This window comes from Impatiens glandulifera, chromosome 3, assembly GCF_907164915.1.
Source record: "Impatiens glandulifera chromosome 3, dImpGla2.1, whole genome shotgun sequence".
NCBI classification, from domain to species: domain Eukaryota; kingdom Viridiplantae; phylum Streptophyta; class Magnoliopsida; order Ericales; family Balsaminaceae; genus Impatiens; species Impatiens glandulifera.
This window is the reverse complement of record NC_061864.1, coordinates 4595875-4616058: the sequence shown is the minus strand read 5'-3', so window position 1 is coordinate 4616058 and position 20184 is coordinate 4595875. Positions and strand designations below refer to the sequence as shown.

Sequence of the window (20184 nt, the reverse complement as noted above, 5' to 3'; positions counted from 1 at the left end):
TTAATCAATTATTACTATTATATTTATTTATGGTCACCGACTCTCTACTATTAGAAATTCTTTTATGTTTCAAATATAAAAATTGATAAACACAAAAATAAAAATAAATGAATTACATCATACAAATCATGAACTATTAATTTCAGGTTATTAAGAAATATTCCATATTAAATAAACAAGCTCTCGATGAAAGTTTCATATCTTAAGAAGTTGAGTGGTTCTAAATTCTAATGCAGTTTATTATTGAAAAGTGCCTACAAAATGCTGATGCAAATCCAAATCATTTGAAATCTAATCCATTTGTAGAATCAATCAATCAACAACATAAGCAAGAAGCAGCTTTGCTCTCAAGATTCCATCTAAAATGGGAAATATGAATCCAGGAAAGACCAAATTAGAGAGAACTCAATGACAGTTAACAAAGTAAAAATACCTTACCTTAATATGCCCTTTGCTTAGCGCCCTTCTTCGGCTTCTTCACGTAACTCAACCTGATTTTCTTAAGACGACTCCTCTTCCGAGCCATCTTTTCTGGCAATGTCTCACGTTTCTTCTCCTTTTTCAATGCTCTAGGCTTCTTCTCCTTCACAAACCGAGGATCCAGCTTATACGCATTTGACTCAACAGGAAGCCCTAAATTTGCTGCTTCCTTAAATAGAGCATTTGCCTTTTCAACCATATCATGAGTAGCAAACTTTTTAATTAACAATTCATAAGTCTTGATCCCAGGAACACAACCGTCATCCTTCATTTTACCAAATATCGTCAATGCATGTTCAATCCTCTCAATACCACACAGAATCTTCACAAATCCATAATAAGCCTTCTTGTCAAGAGCGTTACCGAATCCTGCAGATTTCATTCGATCAATCATTTCATCTCCTTCACCGATCCTCGCTGCCTGATACAAACTCCTGATAAGAACAAGAAAGGTAGTCTCGTTCGGATGACATCCCCATTCGCCCATTCTATGAAACAAATCCAAACTGTCCCCAGTTTTTCTGATTTTACATAAATTAGTGATCAACACATTGAATGTTTCTGTATTTCTAGGAATACCAGCAACATCCATTTCGATCAAGATCTTCTCTGCTTCTGAATGGAGACGTAATGGGTCCTTCTTCCTACACAACTTGCAAACACAATCCAGAATTGCATTATAAGCCCCGGGACCAATTTCAAATCCTCCACGGGTCATCTCTTCAGTCAATCTCTTGGCTTCTTCCAGTTTCCCGTCCACAGACCATCCTTTGATTAAAGTATCACATATATATTCATCTGGGAAAATCTCGTTCGCCAAACTCTTCACCAATTTCTCGGCGTAGCTAGCAAAACCAAATTCACATAGTTTAGAAACGATCAAGTTCAGAGACTCGCGATTTCTAGGGAAGCCATATTCTTTTTCCATCTTCTCGAAGAAAGATACAGCCTGAGTCGGTCTTCCTGCCCTGACAAGACGATCTAGAGAAGCTTCTAGGGATTTATCGCCCACAACTCCGCGACCCTCAACAAGAAAATCATACACTGCCTTGAAATCTTTACGGCGGCCAAGGTAATTGACAAAGTACGATAACATCTCGTCGGTGGGCTTAAAATTCGGTCTTGAAAAGACCCATTTGTGGAATTCGAGGACTGAGCGACCCGCTTCCGGGGAAACGTTGAGGGTTCTCAGAATAAGAGAAGGAGTCAGAGTAATATGCGAGAAATTGAGATCGAGGCGTTGGTTTAATGAGAGGGAATCGGATTCTGGATCCTTGATAAGCTCGGAGGAGATAGACTTCGCGATCTCCTCTTCGCTGTCAATTGGGTCAGAAATGGCATCAGAAGAGAATAGCCTGAAGCTTGGAAACCGAGAGGATGAAGCTAGAGAGTAACCGGTGCAGAAGAAGTGAACATGGGGTTGTTGGGCTGGTGACAGGAGAAAGCGACTAGAAGGAGAATGTTGAAGTAAAGGTAGGAGCCTATAGGGGTGATCCGAAGATCGATATGAAGAGGAGACACGGCGAAGAAAGAGGGCTCGTAGCTGCTGAGACTTCACTGGCGGTGGCATTTCTGTTGACCTAAGGGCAGTCCCGGCCCTTTGAGGTTTGGGCTGCCCAAAATAATAAACTCCTGAAGAAAATTTCATACAAATAAGACATAATTAAAAAAAATGGAAGACAGAAGGCCACCAATGTTATTAATCATAAACATTGACCTACTTTCATTTCACATTTTCCATACTTTTGTTCTTCATCAACTCTAATATTATCATAATTTTCATCACTTGTTTCTTCATCTCTAAGACTCGAAGAAAGTGACTAGGATCTTTTGCATTGAATAGCTTAGAAATCAAACCATTTCCGGCCCTGATGTTGTACATTTTTCAATTCACAAGTATGTAACTCACCACAACCTCTTTTTTTTCTCAGGGAATAAAATCATTATATCAGATTCATTCCGCATTACAAACTTGTTCCATGCTTGTAACTCTATCCTTTGCTAATCAACAAAAACTCACTTATATGCCAGTTTCTATCTAGTATCTTCATTTCAATTCTAACTAAATCCAACAAACCAAAACATAAGATCATATTTATGCAGGATATATTGTCTAATGTTGAGTCAAGAAAATCTTCTCTATGTACACATTTGCTACCAAAACACAGTATATAATGCACAGAACCCTGTATTCCTCAGGGGAAGCACCTCAAAAGCAAATAAAGCATTAAAATAAAACGCCAACATATTGGACAAATGTAATTGCTGCAAGCATAAGCTTGAAAACAAGCTGAATTATCTATGCAATTAGCATGTTCATTATTTACATTTAACCTAAATTCTAAACTTATAGTCTAATATAAACAGTAAGCTAAGCATTTTTAATTTATAAACTAACTGATAGCGTTATCTAATCTAAACATTTCTAAACTAACAGTCTAACATAAACTATGTTAACTAGCATACTAAGTTTACTAACATTATAACATAACAGACTAAAAGTTTTGGAAAACAAATTCAAAACTCAAAATCAGGAAAACGAATGTTTTATGTAAAATGGCGCCTTGAAACTCAATCGCAAATAGATCAAAATGATAGGTCAGAGTAAGAAATGTTGCCTGGAGGCTAAAGACGGCTGTACCTCTGAACGGAGACTGATCAGTGCTTCCGAGTTCCGATTAGAGCTATTGTATGAAGAAATGAAGAACAACGGTTGGGAATGGAAAGAAGAAGAAGATGATTAGGTCTGAAGAGCCGTGAATATGGGGAAAGGAGAAAAAAAAAAGAGATGGGCTTAGAGATACTGGGCCGTGGGTCTGCCTTCATGGTAGGCCTAACTTATTTTAGAAGAGTTGGGCCGAATCTACTGGTCCCAATCCCTCTTCTCCTTAAATTGAAAAAATAATTTATTTATTTATTATTCGGGTGCGAAATCCCGCAAAAATAAAATCTAACTAGTTTTTTGTTTGAAAATCTCCTAGTCAACATACACTCTTTGTGTTGGTTAGTCAACCAAAACGAGTAGAAGTAAGAACTCGTTTGGAATAAAATATTACTTAAAAATTCACAAATTCTGTAAAGTCAGTATTAACGTCTATTTTTGCTGTATATAATTTATAAAAAAAAATAATACAGTATATATTTCTTTATTGCGTTCTCAATACAGTATATATTTCTTTATTGCGTTCTAAAAAATTATTTAGTTATTTATTATTTCAGTTTTAAAAACTAATATTTTTTAAATAAAGTTTTATAGAGGTTGGTTTTTAATTGTAGGATAGATTACTTATTAAATATTTTGATTGATTATTAATTTTTGTATTGAATAATTATTGTTACTCTTTTATATGAACGATTCTATATTAATTTAAAAATTAATTTTTTTTTATATATTTAGGTAATTAAACTTGATTTTAAATAAGAATTTTACTTTAAATTTTTACCATTGACAAATTGTGCACTATTATTATTTTTTAGTTTGTAAGATGCTGAATTTATTTTTGTCTTCTTTTTGGTTCTAGTCTTATTTTATTAGTAGTAATGATTGAGAAAAATAATTTTAGTTTCATTTTTTTTTTTTTTTTGGGGGGTAAGATAACAAGTTTGGATTCAAACAATAATTAATTAAAATTTTAATTTTAAAACATATATATCTGTATCTAAACGCAGTCAATTATCTTAGTGTTTATATATATATAATTTTTTAAGATTTATTGTAAATATCGGTCAATTATGTGTTTTTTCTAAATAGTTGTTCTTTATTAAAAAAATTATGATAAAACAATTTTATTAATAAAAGTGATGATACATGTTTATAAAGCAAATTGAAATTACTCATTTTTATTTTCAAACACTCTCAACAAAAATAATGTTGGACTAAACTTGGATTAAATACTTTTGACACATGCATAGATTTGAAATAATGTGTTACTTACAAATAAAATAGCTTAATGAGAAAAAGAGCAATCATGAACTCGAAGCAAGATTACCAATACAATAGAAGAAAATGAGTCATTGAATAGTCTTGCATTGCCGATAAACCCCCTAGAAAGACTGACTAACTTGGCATACTTGATTCACGAGAGAGAACGAGTATTGGACTTCCGCGCTAGACATGGACTAACTTGGCATACATGACTCACAAGAGAGAACAAGTATTGGACTTCCGCACTACTGGTTGTAACAGGCAAGGCAAGGCAACCTACTGGCTAGCTAAGAACTGTGATGATTCGCCTATGGTTTTCTAGGTAAAGAACTTGTAAGTGGGAACAATGATATAGCATGTAATTTATCAACCTACTTCCTAGGCTAGACAAGTGCAAGACATTCTTATCTCGTCTTCATACAAAAATCTTTGGGACTTTAGATATGCTACGGCCAAATAGGGGAGTCACATCTAAAAAAAATATCAAACCACTGGATAAGGGCGGCATGGCACACTACACACACTAGAAGAAACGTCAAAAAGGCCAAATGAAGAAGATGATTGCCTTGCTTTTTGAGAGGATTATTTACTCTTTAAAGAGGTTAAGTGAGAATTGTCAATATTTATTGTTACACTGTATGTGGGTACTTGTTACCAAAGAGGTAATCACTAATCATGCTCCATTGAAGTTTTCTATGAGGAAAGTAAGCTCAAATGGATGGAATGGGTACAAATGATAGGATTGGCCTCAATCTTGTCTATCTAGCCAAGCCTAATCAAATAGATACAACATCACAAAATTGAGCAGATTGCTATTCAATTGGTTTGAGGAAGACAAGAAATTCCCCAAACCCAGATCTTTCTTTACAATTAGTTTATTGCTTCATTATGTTGGCACATCTGAAAAGCTATAAAAGATTCAATCTTTAATAATCATAATGATTCTAGGACTAGCAAATAGCAAGCAGTAATATAAATAAAAATATGCAATTCACTTGAACCATACATTACAAGAGCAACACCACAAGTTCAAATTATAATCACTGATTGATTCACCAAGTCCTTAAATTACTACAATGTCATCGTTTCAATTTAAAATCCACAATGGTTCCTTTCAAGGAAATGATTATTTACAGAGTTAAGGAAGAAACTTGAGAATCCAAGGCAAAGATTTAAATATGCAATTACAGTGTGTGTTTTAGGAGCTAACCTGAGGAGTTCGATGGACCACCTACTTCATTTGTAATAATAGGTTGTTTCTTCTTCTTCCTTGATTCTTCATACTCCGGATCATCTGTGTCCAACTCATACCTACATACAGGGCAAGAGTTTCTCGAACCTAGCCATGGAATAATGCAATCTTCATGGTACACATGTGCACAAGGCAATTTCTTAGCAATCTCTCCCACAGTTACCGAATCCTTGCATATAGCGCATACCACAGACTCTGCCTGTGATGTAATCACTATCCTTTCAAGAGCAACAATGGCGGATTTTGAAGCAGGAGGAGCCCCTTTTCTTCCTCCCCCGTCTGCATCGGCCAAATTCTGCAATAGAGCCTCGTACCCAGCCGCATCCACGTAGTCCTCCGGGTTACCTACGTAGTCATTCATCTCGGGAACCTGCAATCGGAGCTGGATGGTTTGATCTTCAAGTCCCATCAGAATCTCGGCCCAATCAAGCATCCTGTTTCGCCGGTTGGAAACGCGAGCAGCGGCGAAATCGCGGAGGCGGAGGCGAAGCACCTCTCTCCGTCTCCTGCGGCTCTCGTCTATTTCTCGAAATAACAGATTTTCAATTTCTTCGTTCTCGTCCTCAGATCCGTCTTCCTCCAGACCATCTTCGTATTGGAGCTCAACCTCCTCTTCATCGTCGTTGTTCCATCCATTCAGCTCGATTCGAAGATAATCGTCATCCGACGGATCTGCAGGATTGGACGGAGGAGGAGGAGGAGGAGGAGGCTCGTCGTCCTCCCGAGCCGCTTGAGCCATCAATCGGAGCACCTGAAGAAACTGATTGCTCAAGGAAGGCTGGTCAATCGGATCGGAAATAGAGAAAGGTGCGGAGGCGATGGATTCAACGAATCCGCTCTTACATTCGTGACAGATGACATCGGAAATGTCAGTTAGGGTTTCGACGGAGACGCGCTTGTCGCAGTGGTGGCACCAGTACTGTAAGGAATCCGGTAGAGAAACCGATTCGGCCGACGATGTTGGAAACTGCTGTTGCTGCTGCTGTGGAGCATCGTCGGCCATGGAAAGAGAGATAGCGAGGTCTAATCTTTGATAGAGAGAAAAATTGAATCCAAAACTGAACTCACAACAACTGAAAGTTAATTTATACACAAAAAAAAAATGATAACATAATTTATTATTTAATTAAAAAAATAATTATTTACTTTAAATAAATCTATGAAAGACAATTTTATATTAAAAATTAATTAAATTATATAAAAAACATAATTCACATACTATCAAATTAACTCCAAAAATTTTCATTTTATTTATTTTTTATATTTATTCGTTAATTAAAATTTAATATATTTAAAAGCCTAATACGTAAAATACATTAAATATCCTGCTACAGATCTCTAATATAATATATAGTCTTTGACAAGATTTATCGAATCAAATTTTGTCCTTATATGAGTTAAAAACAACATTAATATACTAATAAAATAGACATTATGATATTTTAAGAAAAAAATCACTTATTTTATGAGTGGATAAACAATAGGTTCCTCATATAAATAGAAACTAACAAAATAAAATAATAGTATTATTTAAATTACATATAAATAGTTGTATATGAAATAAAAAAATTAACCAAAAAATGATTTTAAAAGTTTACAAATATTTTTTTGAGATTTCAAAGTTTTTAGTTTAATTTTAATTATAAATATTTTAAATTAAAATACTTTTTAATATTAAAATGTACTATTAATTTAGAAATATTATATTAACTTCAACTTAAAGTGATTTTAGGTGAAATTATCTATTAAAAAATATTTGATCAATTCAACTACTTTGTTATGGGTTAAATTAATATTTGTTTAAGAATAACTAGTTTATAAAGGTTTACAATGAGACCTAACTACTGATTTATCATATTAATACTAGAATTAAGATCTAAGATTATCATTGATTCTGAATCATACATATTTTTATTTGGTTTCAATATCTTCATGATTACATATTATAAAATATTTAAGTTATAAAAAAATAAAAAATAAATTGTTTCATCATTGCTATATGAAGGACTACTCTAGGGCTACGTTTGGTATTAGACTGTACATGAAAAAATTTCTATGATTGTTTGGTTGGTTAATAAGTTTATCTACAATAATACATAGGTATAATTTATGACTTGAAAGAGGTATAATATAGTACCAAATTTTAATATCCAGTCTTACCCTTTACCTTTTAGTTAGTTTATATAATTATTAAAATTATAATTTATTTATTATATTTTAAAATATAATAATAATAAATTATAACTAAATATTTATTTACATTTAACTGATTTAATTTTATAATTTAAATAATAATAAATACTTAATTACTTATTTTTATTTCATTTGGTAAATTATATATATATATATATATAAATAAAATTATATTATAAAATATTTAAATTTGACAATTTTAAATCTTATTAAATATAATAATTATTTTTAAAAACAAATAATGATAATTAATAATAATAGTCGTATCTAAAATTAATTTATAAAATAAAATTTTATTACATTATTAATAAATAATATTTATAATTAATTACATAAATTAGTGATATTATTATTATTAATTAATACAATTTATATTTATATAATTTATTTTTAAAACTAATTTATAATTATACCATTTAATTTTAAATATTATTTTGTATAAAATTATTATTATTAATATTGTGTTTTATACATACAATTAATATTTTTCAATTATAAAAATATTTATAATAATTTATAAATTTTAAAAATAATTATTAAATATTAATTAACTTATAAATAAGTTTTATTTATATAATTATATAAATTAAATTATAAAAAATTATATATAAAAAATTGTAAACCATATAATAATATTTTTATTTTTAAAATATATTTTATATGATAATTAGATATTATTTTTTTTTTATTAATTTTAATAATAATACAAACTACCTATAAGATAAATATTAAAAACAAATTATATAAATATAAGGGTAAAATAGTCTTTTACATTTTTTATTACTTTTTTATACCACCAACCAAACACAAAATAATAAATTTATATAATTTATACTCCTAACCAAACACAAATAATCTATATAATTTATAGCTTCTAATACCCTCCTACAATTTATACCTCCTTATAACTTATACTATATAATTATTACCGCATACTAAACACTTCTTCCTAGAAGTATGAGGTTGTTTCCAAATTTATTTTGAGAAACTAAATATTAATTCATTCATATGGGAGTGAACACAAATAATTTATCATTAACTTGTGAGCTGAACTAAGGCCTTAATCTTTTGTTTTTCAAATAACTATGACCCAAAATCATCCTTATCGTTCCACTCTTTTATGTCACATTATTTATATTATCACTTGAAATACTGAATTATTATATATTTTAAATTATTATTTTTTATTTTATCATTATATATTTTAAATATTTTTATTTAAACAAAATTATTACTCATTATTATTTTTCAAATAACCAGATTGTTTAGATAACCCCAATTTCAACAACCCAAAAGTAAATATCCAAAGGGGTGAATATGAGTACTATTGTGATTAATGGCCCATTAATAAGATTATTGAAAAAACATTTTTCACAATTCATAGTTAAAAGAATAATTGTTTATATAAATTAATGTTTAGAATATTTATATAATTTTTTTCATACATAACAAATTAATATTCAAAATAAAACAAAATAAACAAGACTTAATAAAAATAAATGTTTTACATCAGATAAAATAAAATAAAATAGTATTACTTCTTTAAAATTTGAGAGGATTTCAAGTTCTTTTTTCAAAATCCGGTCTAATATAAATTGAATGTAAAATAAAATCACTCAATAGAAAAAATAAATGTAAATTTACAATTTTTTTTATTGATTTATGTCATTTTGTATTATTTTATAAAAATGATCAATTGTATTTGAATGAAGATGTAAATGGCTAGAAATGATCAAATTTGCATCTCTTATTTATCCATTTGTTAATATGAAGTTTGCATTATTTTTTCAAACAAACATAATATTCACACTAATACGATGATACATCACACGATTTACAAATAAAAATAAAACAAAATATGATTGAATCACTAAAATATCATGCAAATGTCACGGCCCATTGGTGAGTTTCTGCCCGTGACACAAAGCTATCATTTAATAGGTTAACTAGTATGAACTACTCAATAATAATCTATTTAGAAGAAAGAACATAAAAAAAAAAGTTAGAGAAATAATTTATCTTGCACCACTAAATTATTATTTTTAATTGTATTAGGTTAGTATTTAATTTCCCTGCTCTCTATTACAAATTCAGATTAGAATAATCCAATTAGATTTTGCATTCTTTATGGATTGATTGAGATTATGTTGCATAATTATTTTTCAAACATAAAAAAAGAACAAATAGATATCACAATAAAAATTTCAATGGCTATGGCTTTAGTTGAGAATGATATAAAAATATATTGTAGTTAAATAACATATTTGCTAATCAATCAGGATAGTTTTAATTGATTACAATTATTTATAACAAATTAATGTAATTAGTAATATCTTTAACATAAACTAGATGATATCTTTTATATAACAAAATATTATTATTTAAAAACAAATCAGTATAATATAAAGTAAATTTTAATTATTTAATAAATATATATTATTTTAATTTATACTGTTATTATTGAGTAAAAAATAATGATTAAATAAAAATAAAAAACAGAAAAAAAGAAGTTAATTTGTTTAGTTTTATATAAAATAATTTGTGAATTGAATTTGAGACTAGAATGAAAAAATAATTATAACAATGAATGCATATATTTTCTACATTTGTCAGATTTGTAACGTCTAAAACAATCCATTTTCCACGTATAATAAGAAACCAGCTACCAATACAATAGCGCCACGTCAGATAAAGTGACCTTATCACCGTCAGATCTTCCAAGCTAGCATTAGCTTCTCCAATCAGAAAGGTTCGTCTTGGTGGCGACGGGTCCTTCTTTACTTTAGATGTATATAAATAAACCCTTCACTAATCTAATCTATAGGTAGAAGCACCTGTAATATAATACTATACTGATCATCAATCAGTGAAGATTTGCAAGAATTTCAAGTAATCAAACGATGAGGAAGTGGACGATCCAGTCCGTCCTATTACTTCTTATCACTCTATCTCTACTTGCTGATCAAGGTATGGATGCTGGATCTTTCATTTCTCCTCAATTCACAGTTTTCATGATTCCAGAGTGAGAAAGCTTGTGGCTGTGTTTCTGTTGATCTTTTCACAGCAGCTGATTCTTAGTTTGTTACATTATTGTAACCTTCATCTGGATTAAACTGAACTTGTAACTTGCATATGATGGATCTCAAGCGTAAATCTGTGTAGAATCTGTAAAACAATATGATATTGCCACATTGTCTTGTTTGTGCTCGAATTCTTGTATATTGTTGATGGTAAGCGTATTGTAGGGTTATGTTATCGTAACTCAACGTGGTAATACATCTTTGTTTCGGTTAGATCCTGTATTTTTCAATATCGACTGCAGTTTAGGGATATTGTATTTGAGCTGGCTTCTTCTTCCGTTGTGTATGCATTTTGTTGTGATGGTGACACACTTGTGGTGTATTGCTTGTAGGACGCAAAATTCAGGCCAATGCAGAAGTTGAGACTGACGAACTAGTGAATCCACCAAAGGTAGAAGAGAAATTTGGAGCTGTTCCTAGCGGTTTATCCACAGATTCTGATGTAGCCAGCAGGTATAGACATTTGTTCATAGGATGTGTAATCAGCGGTGCTCTTTCTACTGTAAACCTAAGATATTGAATTGCTTTGTGATTCAGGGAAGCGGAGTCGATCTCAAAGAGATCTCTCCGGAGCAGTGCTGAGAAATTTAAGTTCCAAGCTGAGGTATCCCGGCTTATGGACATTCTTATTAATTCTCTGTACAGCAACAAAGACATTTTCCTGAGGGAATTGATCTCCAATGCCTCTGATGTAAGCATGCTATTAACTCTATTTGATCAATTTGATTCTTAATGGGATTACATATCAATTTGCTGATATTATTTGATTTTATTTCAGGCCTTAGACAAAATCAGGTTCCTTTCACTCACAGACAATGATATTTTGGGTGAAGGTGATGATGCAAAGCTTGAAATTCAGGTTAACTACTCTAACAGTCTGCCCTTAATTCAAAATTTTGGGTGAAGATAATATGTTATCCTTTCTATTATTCTTATATTTCATGTTACATTGCAGATTAAATTCGACAAAGAAAAGAAGATTTTGTCTATTCGTGACAGAGGTATAGGTATGACGAAAGAGGATTTGATCAAGAACTTGGGAACCATTGCTAAGTCTGGGACATCAGGTATGTTTTTGAGCCTTATGCGTTGAAGGAGTATGATTGCTTATCAATTTTGGACAAAATGATAATGAATGATATAACTGCTTGCAGCATTCTTGGAGAAAATGCAGACAAATGGAGACCTTAGTCTCATTGGGCAATTTGGTGTTGGGTTTTACTCTGTGTATCTTGTTGCTGATTATGTTGAAGTCGTCAGCAAACACAACGATGATCGACAGTATGTCTAGTGTTGCCATATTTTACTTTTTGAGGCCATTTTTGTTTGCTGTGAAATGAAGAGATATAATATTTTTACTCATGCTTCCAGACACGTTTGGGAATCAAAAGCTGATGGTGCATTTGCCATTTCTGAGGATACATGGAACGAACCACTTGGGCGTGGTACTGAAATCAAATTGCACCTTAAGGAGGACGCCGGAGAATACATGGAAGTGAGCAAACTAAAGGTACATCTATATGCAAGCTCCCTTTTAACTTCCATTACCTGAAATTTCTTCTGGTTTGGTGTCTGACGTCGATGATATGCATGCTCTGTTGGTTGCAGGAACTAGTGAGGAAGTATTCTGAGTTCATCAACTTCCCTATAAACCTCTGGGTGGCCAATGAGGTTGATGTAGAGGTCCCTGCTGATGATGACGAGTCTAATGATGGAGAAGAGACCTGTAAGCGCCTTAACGTTTTTTTTAGCATTTTGACAATTTCAAGTTGGTTTGGAATGCTCAAGTTCATATTTTTATATAATCAACAGCTGAAAGCAGCACTCCTGAGGAAGGAGAAGATGAAGAGGAGGAAGAGAAAGAGAAAGAGAAAAAGCCTAAGACCAAGAAAGTCACCGAAACAACTTACGAGTGGGAGCTCTTGAATGATGTTAAAGCCATATGGCTGCGTAATCCTAAAGAGGTTACCGATGAAGAATACATCAAATTTTACCACTCTTTAGTCAAGGTGAATGTTTAAAAGTTCATAGGCTTTGAGGAATTCATAGTTGTTATGTGTTATCTTATAAATTCATACGATTTCTCTTGCAAAACAGGACTTCAATGCTGAAAAGCCTTTGGGATGGAGTCACTTCAATGCTGAAGGTGATGTAGAGTTTAAGGCTCTCTTGTTTGTTCCACCAAGGGCTCCTAAGGATCTGTACGAGAGTTATTATAACACGAAACAATCGAACTTGAAGTTATTTGTTAGACGGGTCTTCATATCAGATGAGTTTGACGAACTTTTGCCCAAGTATCTTAACTTCTTGAAGGTATAGCTAAATAAAATACACGATTGTTTTATACTGAGGAATACGTACTTTGAGTTTGGGTGTTGAACTGTTCCTCCTTAATGTCTGTTCTCAGGGTATTGTCGATTCTGACACCTTGCCACTGAATGTTTCGAGGGAAATGCTTCAACAACACAGCAGCTTGAAAACAATCAAGAAGAAGCTGATCAGAAAGGCACTTGATATGATTCGCAAGCTTGCAGAGGAGGATCCAGAAGAATCTAATGACAAGGATAAGAATGGTGAGTCATATATAATTTGCTTTATCACTTCAATAGCTTATTTGTTTGATGTAGGTTTCATTTCAAATAAACTGATTTTTGAAAGAAATAATAAATAAACCTTGTTTGATGAAAGGTGGATTATTGGTTTTAAATGACTAAATCATCCTTGTGTTTAATATCTTAAAAACATTATAAAATAAAATATTTTAGCAGATTTGAATGATAAAACAGATTTGATTAGTAATTTTTCCATATTATCTGCTTATCAAAACTCTATTCCGCAGTTGAGGAGTCGTCTGATGATGCAAATGAGAAGAAAGGTCAGTACGCTACATTCTGGAGTCGTTTTGGCAAGTCGATAAAACTGGGTATTATTGAGGATGCTACAAACAGGAACCGGTTGGCAAAACTTCTGAGATTCGAGAGGTAAAAGGAAAAATCCCTTCTAATATGACTGTTGTGTGATCTATATGAAGTATGAGTTGATGATAAACATAAATAAACACTCTTCTTCTTCTTCTTCTTCCCATTGACAGTTCAAAATCTGGTGACAAATTAGCTTCACTGGACCAATACATTTCAAGAATGAAACCAGGACAGAAGGACATCTTCTACCTCACTGGAACCAGCAAGGAACAGTTGGAGAAATCACCATTCCTCGAGAGACTTAACAAGAAAAACTACGAGGTAATAATTTTGGATTTTCCATTTGAAAAACGAAGAATAGATGATAATAAATAAAATTTGTGCGCGTATAGGTGATTTTCTTCACAGACCCTGTGGACGAGTACCTGATGCAATACCTTATGGATTTCGAAGACAAAAAGTTCCAGGACGTGTCTAAAGAAGGTCTTAAGATAGTGAAGGATTCGAAAGACAAAGAATTGAAAGAATCATACAAGGAGTTAACGAAATGGTGGAAAGGTGCACTTGGGAGTGAAAACAATGTTGATGATGTGAAGGTAAGCAACCGTCTTGCAGACAGTCCTTGCGTGGTTGTTACATCAAAATACGGGTGGAGCGCGAACATGGAGAGGATAATGCAGTCCCAGACTCTGTCCGATGCTAAAAAACAGGCTTACATGAGAGGAAAGAGGGTGCTTGAAATCAACCCGAGACACCCAATTATCAAGGAATTGAAAGAGAGAGTAGCCAAGGACCCTGAGGTAATTAATTAATTAGTTAATAATGGATATGGTTTTATTTGAAATAGAACTAAAAGAAGATTGATGATTGTTTCATAAATAGGATGAGATTGTGAAGCAAACGGCTCAACTGATGTACCAAACAGCTTTGATGGAGAGTGGATTTGTTTCAAATGACCCAAAGGACTTTGCTTCGTGGATATATAACTCGGTGAAATCTAGCCTGGATATTAGCCATGATGAAGTTGTGGAGGAGGAAGAGGAAGTTGAAGTGGCTGAAGAAGAAAAGGCTGTTGAAAAGGATGAGGACGAAGTTGCTGGTGCTGCTGGCGGCGGCGGTGGTGATGATGATGTTGTTGAAGAAGATGCTGCATCTTCCTTTAAAGATGAATTGTAGGTGAAATCATCTATCTGGATTTAAGATTTAAGATTGATCACATTGGCTGCTGAATGCATTGATTTGTGCTTGAAAGAAAGAGTAAAAGATAGAAATTTTAGCAAGAGTATTATTATTAGTAGTAATGGTGGCGACTCTTCTATTAATTAATTAATGGCATGCATTTATAAATTGTAAGGCCACAAAGAATTTTGTAACCTTCTCTCCTACTGCACTTTATCTATTCTATTTACATACTACTGTAGTATTTTTATTTTATTTTTAATAATAAAAGGTTTAATGAATCGATTGTGTTTTTCCTTTGAAATATGAAATATTATCAAATCACTTTATTTATTAATAATAATATCAAAATGTTTTTATTTTATTTTTATTAATTTTAAATATAAAATTACATTTTAATAATTTATCTTAAATAAATTACAAATAACTTAGTTTTTGTTTAACGAGATTTTGTTTTAATAAAACTAAAAAAATTCTGAAAAACTGGTGCGATATTTAAAGGCCCAAGAGGTTGTTGCTGCTTATTTTGTACACAATGTTAGAACATTAGGGTGTAGTTTGACTTTGACCTACAAAAGAAGCTACATGGGTCGCAATTACTTATTTTTGTATTATTGAGTGGGAAAGATATGCAAAGAGAAGCCATCTCTAAACCAAAAAAAGTTTTTTTATTAAGTGATATATATTGTAAGTAAAATCAAAAATACATAATAGTTTACTGTTTATAAAGAAGACAAAAAAAATATGTCAAATTGATCACTCGAGCTAGAACCTTGAGAATCCGTAGAAAACATGACCCATAACACTAGTAAAAGCATGTTATAACCAACACCTTTCAACGGCAGTTTCGTTACCATAGTTTCAAATGCTTAGCTTAATGACAGTTCTAATCCCGTAGATTACAAAGGTTACTTAGTTAGGCAACCAAATGAATAAAGAAGAGGGTAGCTCAGTGGAGGATGATGGTTCGAACACTGCTTTGAGGGTTTGATTATTTCAAAATAAAAGTTTGAAATGATATAATTTTGACAAAAAATTATCATAAGTGAAATACACCAACATATTGAAATCAATTTACATTGTATTCTGGATTGGGATGATCCATCCATCCATAGTTCAATGCAATCGATTTAATTGAATCTATATTTCAGTTATTTCACCTCCTATCAAATATCCTATAGGAAACTGCTTAGCAAGTACTATGAGGAAATGTTTGAGAGACTTCTTCGCGCTAACTAGTGCTGCAACCTCGTCCAGCTGTCCCTTCCCTTCATCTGAATCTAATTGTTGAAGATCTTGGATTGAGTACAACTCTTTCACTAGTCTCCTCAATTTCTGGATTGAGTAGAACATTAGCATTTCATTCATTGTAAATTGTAATGATATGAAACAGAGCATACATGCAATAAGAAAAAGCAATCACCTGACGATCAAAATCGACTTCCTTAACCGAATAGATTTCCTTTGTAATGTTCATGTCTCTCTTCATCAAACCATCCAACCATCTCTCAACTAACTCCATGCAACCGTCAGATGCCTGCAACTCATTTTCTTAAAAATCAAACAGTCCCCATTGATTCTAGGTAACAACTAAAGAAACAAACAAACAAACAAACAAACAAACTACCTTCACTTCATCTTCATATTCCATAACTTGTGGTGCATTATCAACATTTACAGTAATCAATGCCTCTTTACGACAAAAAGCTTGGAGCTTACTCAGGCCACCATCCTTTGTAGCTTGAATTAAACCATCCATCATTACTGGTTCTCCTTCTCTTATCAATCTTCCTACCAACAACAAACCAAAAAACCCACATGTGAAAGTGAGTGAGTGAGAAACAAAGATAGCTCATTTACCCTACCTATGTAGTTGAACTGTCTGCGTTTTCCTTCTTTTACATCACGGCCTAGTCTCTGGCGAAAATAAAAGCAAACAATTCGTTCAGATAACAGAAAACCAACTACTTAACTAAACTTAGTAATCTGAAATGTACGACCTTTGCTACCATTATAGCATCGAACACTTCCTGTTCGAGAGAAGCCGCCCTAAAATTAAAGCAAAAACTGATCAATTGAACATAATAATACAAATAACTGAATCAAACTGAAAAAGGGTTAAAATGGGTAACCGGAGAATGAGTTTGATTTCAGGAATGGAGAAGGCGGCAATATCCCTTCCCCATTGTACAGCCAGACGAGCATCGCGCTTCTTCTCATTCCTGCTCTGTCTCGTGAGACCCTGGGAATCTGATTCTTCGCCGTCAGTATCCGGCAAATCGGACTCCGCCAATCTGTCTTTTAACTTGGGTATGCGTCTTTGGAAATGCACGGACTGGTATGAAGAAGGGACTGATCGGAAAATGTGGAAAAGGAGGCGGGGATTACCAAAGAGTGGTGAAGAAGAAGAATTGGACAGGAGATGGTTGAATGATGCCGGAGAACAGCAACGGCGCAGCCACCGCGGTGACTGCAGCAGCAGCAGCGGCCGCATCACATGCGCCATCGTCTAAATCTGTTTTGCTCTGGTGGTGGCTAATTAATTGATTGATGGATCTCATCAAATTCTTGGGCTTTAATTTTCTTTAAACCTTGGTTGGGCCTTATCTTACTTTTCTCCGTTAATAATAAATCAATCTAAAGATCTAAAATTAAAAATTAAAAATAAAAGATCTGAACATTATATTACGCGAATTAATCGGAAATTCAATCAATATTTCTATTAAATTAAATTCACAAATTATAATTCTATAAATATTTAAATAAGATATATTTTCTATATTTATTATTTATTTCACCTTAATATATATATTTTTTAATTTTACCTAACATTTAATCAATCATTTTATTTTAATATATTATTTTTTTACTTTTTTTTTGCATCATTTTGGCCATCAATTTTTTTTTTCTTTTTGTAATTAAAGTTTTTTTTATTTAAGTAAGTGATTTATAAAAAAAATATATATTAAACATTAATTAACAACATAAAAATAAAATAAGATTATCCAAACTCCAAAACATTCCTATTAAATTAAATATATGATTAATATAATTTGGATTTAATATATATTAGGTAAATCTTATTTGATTCAGCAAACTCTTAAAAAAAAAATATTTTAAAATAAAATTATGTATGAGGAGTGATAGGGGGAATTTGAGAGAGAGAATGATTTGTCATCACCTCGGTTGGAAAAATGATAAAGTAGGAGGAAAAAGAGAAGAGAGAGAAATTATTTAATTTTTTCCGCCAATCATATTGCCGCCAAGTCATTCCTCCTTTATTCCCTCACCAAATTTCCTCCCCAATCATTTCTTCATTATGTATAGAGTTATGTGTATATCTTGATTGAAAATTTAATAAGAAATAATTTTAAAATTTTCAATCTCCCTGCTATTATTATTTTTAATAATGTAAATTATTATCGTGATTTTTTTGTTTAATATAATATTTTATCTTGATATAAAAGGGGAGTATTTTTTTATAAAATAAAAGAATGTAAGGTGGTTTTCATAATAATAATAATAAAAAAAAAGTATCATTGTAGGAAGATAATTTACATTATTAAAAAAAAGAAAAAAAAAAGAAGGGTGAAATGAATTATTTCAGAATCAGTAAAAATGGAGGCGACGGCGGCGACGAACCCTAAATAAATATTGGGAATTCAAAATCTTCTTCTTGGTTGATGAACAAGAGGTAACAGAGTTGGCATTGATCTCTACTACCAGCATTGATCTGTTTCCCACGTCCGTCTCGGTTTGGCGGCGTAGTATCTGGAAAACCGACGATGAGAATGACTAATACTACTACTACTGTCATCATAATCGGCTCGCTTCACCGGATCATCGGACAATGTCGAATAGGCAGCGTGGATCCTGATGAATTCTTCTCCCGAATCTCCGTACGACGCCGTGGCGGCGTCGGGGTGGACGAGTCTGGCCAGTCGACGGTAAGCCGTTTTGATTTCTTTAGAGGTGGCGCCGGAGTGTATACCAAGAACATCGTAAAGAGATGATGATGATGAGGATGTCGTCCGAGACTTGGACGTGGTGGCACAGGAAGAAGCAGATATGCGAATTACAGATTTCCCAAATTTCACGGAGGAGAATTTAGGGTTTGAAGGTAGAAGAAGAATGTATGAAGAAGATGAACCCATTTTTTTGTGTGGTGTGTTTGAAAGAGTAAGAATTCTATTTCTTATATATATATATATATATATATAGAGAGAGAAGAATAGTGGGACCCAATTTTGGTTCGGGCTTATCCATTAGACCCGCCGCAGCATGGGAGCATTTGGGGTGTTATTTGGGTGTCAAAAGAGGAGGGTGGGAGGCAGCAGGGGCAATTTTGGGTGTCAAATTTTGGGTGTCAAAATTTGACATGGGTGTCAAATTTTGTTTGGCCCAATGAGAGGCTGCCATGTGGCAGGATAATATCTATTTTTGATTTTAGTTTTCTTATTTTAAAAATACATTTTAATAATAATTGATCAATAAAAAAAAAAAATTATATCAATATTTTTTATTTTTCACGATCTATAAATAGAGACTTGGTTTGTGTCATTTGGACACCAAAAAATTTCAGAAATTTTCTACCATATTATCATCCTTGTTTGTATCACCTTTCTTTTAAAATCTTGAAACTCTTTCATCCTTGTTTAGAGTGTTTGTTTTCTTCTTCGTTTTAAATAATATTTGTATGTTTGATTTATCAAGTGATGAATAATATTGTTTGTGGTTAAAAAAAATGAAATTATGTATATGTTTAAATGATGTGGAAGTGAGAGAAAGTGAAAAAGTAATTTTAATACCTTGAATAACACGTTGCTGTATGATATGTTAAAAAGTGGGTGTTAAAAGAGGTGTTAAGCTGACGTGGCAGGGTGTTAAATGAAAAAATTTGACACCCTGCTCTGGATAGTCTAATTAGAAGAAGAAGAAACGTCGGCTGGCTGCTGAGTCATCAAGACGTCGGTGTTGTCACAAACAAACAAACAGGCTGTAACGAATAAATTGACAGATCTTCTCTTGGTCTCTTCTTTTTAAACAATAGTAGGGGATTTGATTATAATTTATTTATAAATGTGAAATGAAGAAAAATGTGACACACCCAATTATTATACTACATACACATTGGAGCAAGCAAATATCTCATTT

The 20184-nt window shown here is 32.4% G+C and overlaps 5 protein-coding genes across 6 annotated transcripts; 1 reads left to right on the top strand and 4 right to left on the bottom strand.

Moving 5' to 3' along the window:
• Positions 1–153: 153 nt before the first annotated feature.
• On the bottom strand, positions 154–3239 carry LOC124930943 (pentatricopeptide repeat-containing protein PNM1, mitochondrial). 2 transcript variants are annotated; one of them, XM_047471320.1, is made up of 3 exons: positions 3122–3239; positions 434–2112; positions 154–359 (listed from the first exon to the last, which is right to left on the bottom strand). In XM_047471320.1, the coding sequence occupies exon 2, from the start codon at positions 2048–2050 to the stop codon at positions 440–442; it is 1611 nt and encodes a 536-aa protein (XP_047327276.1). In that variant the 5' UTR covers positions 2051–2112; positions 3122–3239; the 3' UTR covers positions 154–359; positions 434–439. The 2 variants fall into 2 exon arrangements, with proteins under 2 accessions (XP_047327276.1, XP_047327275.1); XM_047471319.1 differs by having other exon boundaries at positions 154–2112.
• A 2194-nt stretch (positions 3240–5433) lies between these two features.
• Positions 5434–6708, bottom strand: LOC124929462 (E3 ubiquitin-protein ligase CIP8-like). Its single transcript, XM_047469826.1, has one exon. It carries the CDS (start codon positions 6658–6660, stop codon positions 5611–5613), a length of 1050 nt encoding a protein of 349 aa, XP_047325782.1. The 5' UTR covers positions 6661–6708; the 3' UTR covers positions 5434–5610.
• Positions 6709–10659: 3951 nt separating this feature from the next.
• Positions 10660–15285, top strand: LOC124929263 (endoplasmin homolog). Its single transcript, XM_047469582.1, has 15 exons — positions 10660–10817; positions 11263–11383; positions 11468–11621; positions 11709–11789; positions 11886–11997; positions 12085–12211; positions 12302–12440; positions 12539–12656; positions 12743–12939; positions 13028–13243; positions 13338–13503; positions 13770–13911; positions 14022–14172; positions 14244–14651; positions 14734–15285. The coding sequence occupies exons 1-15, from the start codon at positions 10751–10753 to the stop codon at positions 15025–15027; spliced, it is 2493 nt and encodes an 830-aa protein (XP_047325538.1). The 5' UTR covers positions 10660–10750; the 3' UTR covers positions 15028–15285.
• A 744-nt stretch (positions 15286–16029) lies between these two features.
• Positions 16030–17566, bottom strand: LOC124931303. Its single transcript, XM_047471739.1, has 6 exons — positions 17163–17566; positions 17031–17079; positions 16896–16947; positions 16658–16821; positions 16454–16567; positions 16030–16365 (listed from the first exon to the last, which is right to left on the bottom strand). Exons 1-6 carry the CDS (start codon positions 17534–17536, stop codon positions 16171–16173), a joined length of 948 nt encoding a protein of 315 aa, XP_047327695.1. The 5' UTR covers positions 17537–17566; the 3' UTR covers positions 16030–16170.
• A 1068-nt stretch (positions 17567–18634) lies between these two features.
• LOC124933085 (chaperone protein dnaJ 11, chloroplastic-like) lies at positions 18635–19194 on the bottom strand. Its single transcript, XM_047473813.1, has one exon. The coding sequence runs from the start codon at positions 19182–19184 to the stop codon at positions 18750–18752; it is 435 nt and encodes a 144-aa protein (XP_047329769.1). The 5' UTR covers positions 19185–19194; the 3' UTR covers positions 18635–18749.
• Between the last annotated feature and the right edge of the window lie 990 nt (positions 19195–20184).

Excerpts from the sequence above, each read along its gene's own strand:
- LOC124931303 (XM_047471739.1), bottom strand. The coding sequence starts at position 17,536 with ATGGCGCATGTGATGCGGCCGCTGCTGCTGCTGCAGTCACCGCGGTGG. Across the intron at positions 17,080-17,162 it reads GAAATCAAACTCATTCTCCG|GGCGGCTTCTCTCGAACAGG; the intron begins GTTACCCATTTT and ends CTTTAATTTTAG. Across the intron at positions 16,366-16,453 it reads AAGTCGATTTTGATCGTCAG|AAATTGAGGAGACTAGTGAA; the intron begins GTGATTGCTTTT and ends TACTCAATCCAG.
- LOC124929263 (XM_047469582.1), top strand. The coding sequence starts at position 10,751 with ATGAGGAAGTGGACGATCCAGTCCGTCCTATTACTTCTTATCACTCTA. Across the intron at positions 12,441-12,538 it reads TGGAAGTGAGCAAACTAAAG|GAACTAGTGAGGAAGTATTC; the intron begins GTACATCTATAT and ends TGTTGGTTGCAG. Across the intron at positions 12,657-12,742 it reads TAATGATGGAGAAGAGACCT|CTGAAAGCAGCACTCCTGAG; the intron begins GTAAGCGCCTTA and ends TATAATCAACAG.
- LOC124929462 (XM_047469826.1), bottom strand. The coding sequence starts at position 6,660 with ATGGCCGACGATGCTCCACAGCAGCAGCAACAGCAGTTTCCAACATCG.
- LOC124933085 (XM_047473813.1), bottom strand. The coding sequence starts at position 19,184 with ATGGGTTCATCTTCTTCATACATTCTTCTTCTACCTTCAAACCCTAAA.
- LOC124930943 (XM_047471319.1), bottom strand. The coding sequence starts at position 2,050 with ATGCCACCGCCAGTGAAGTCTCAGCAGCTACGAGCCCTCTTTCTTCGC.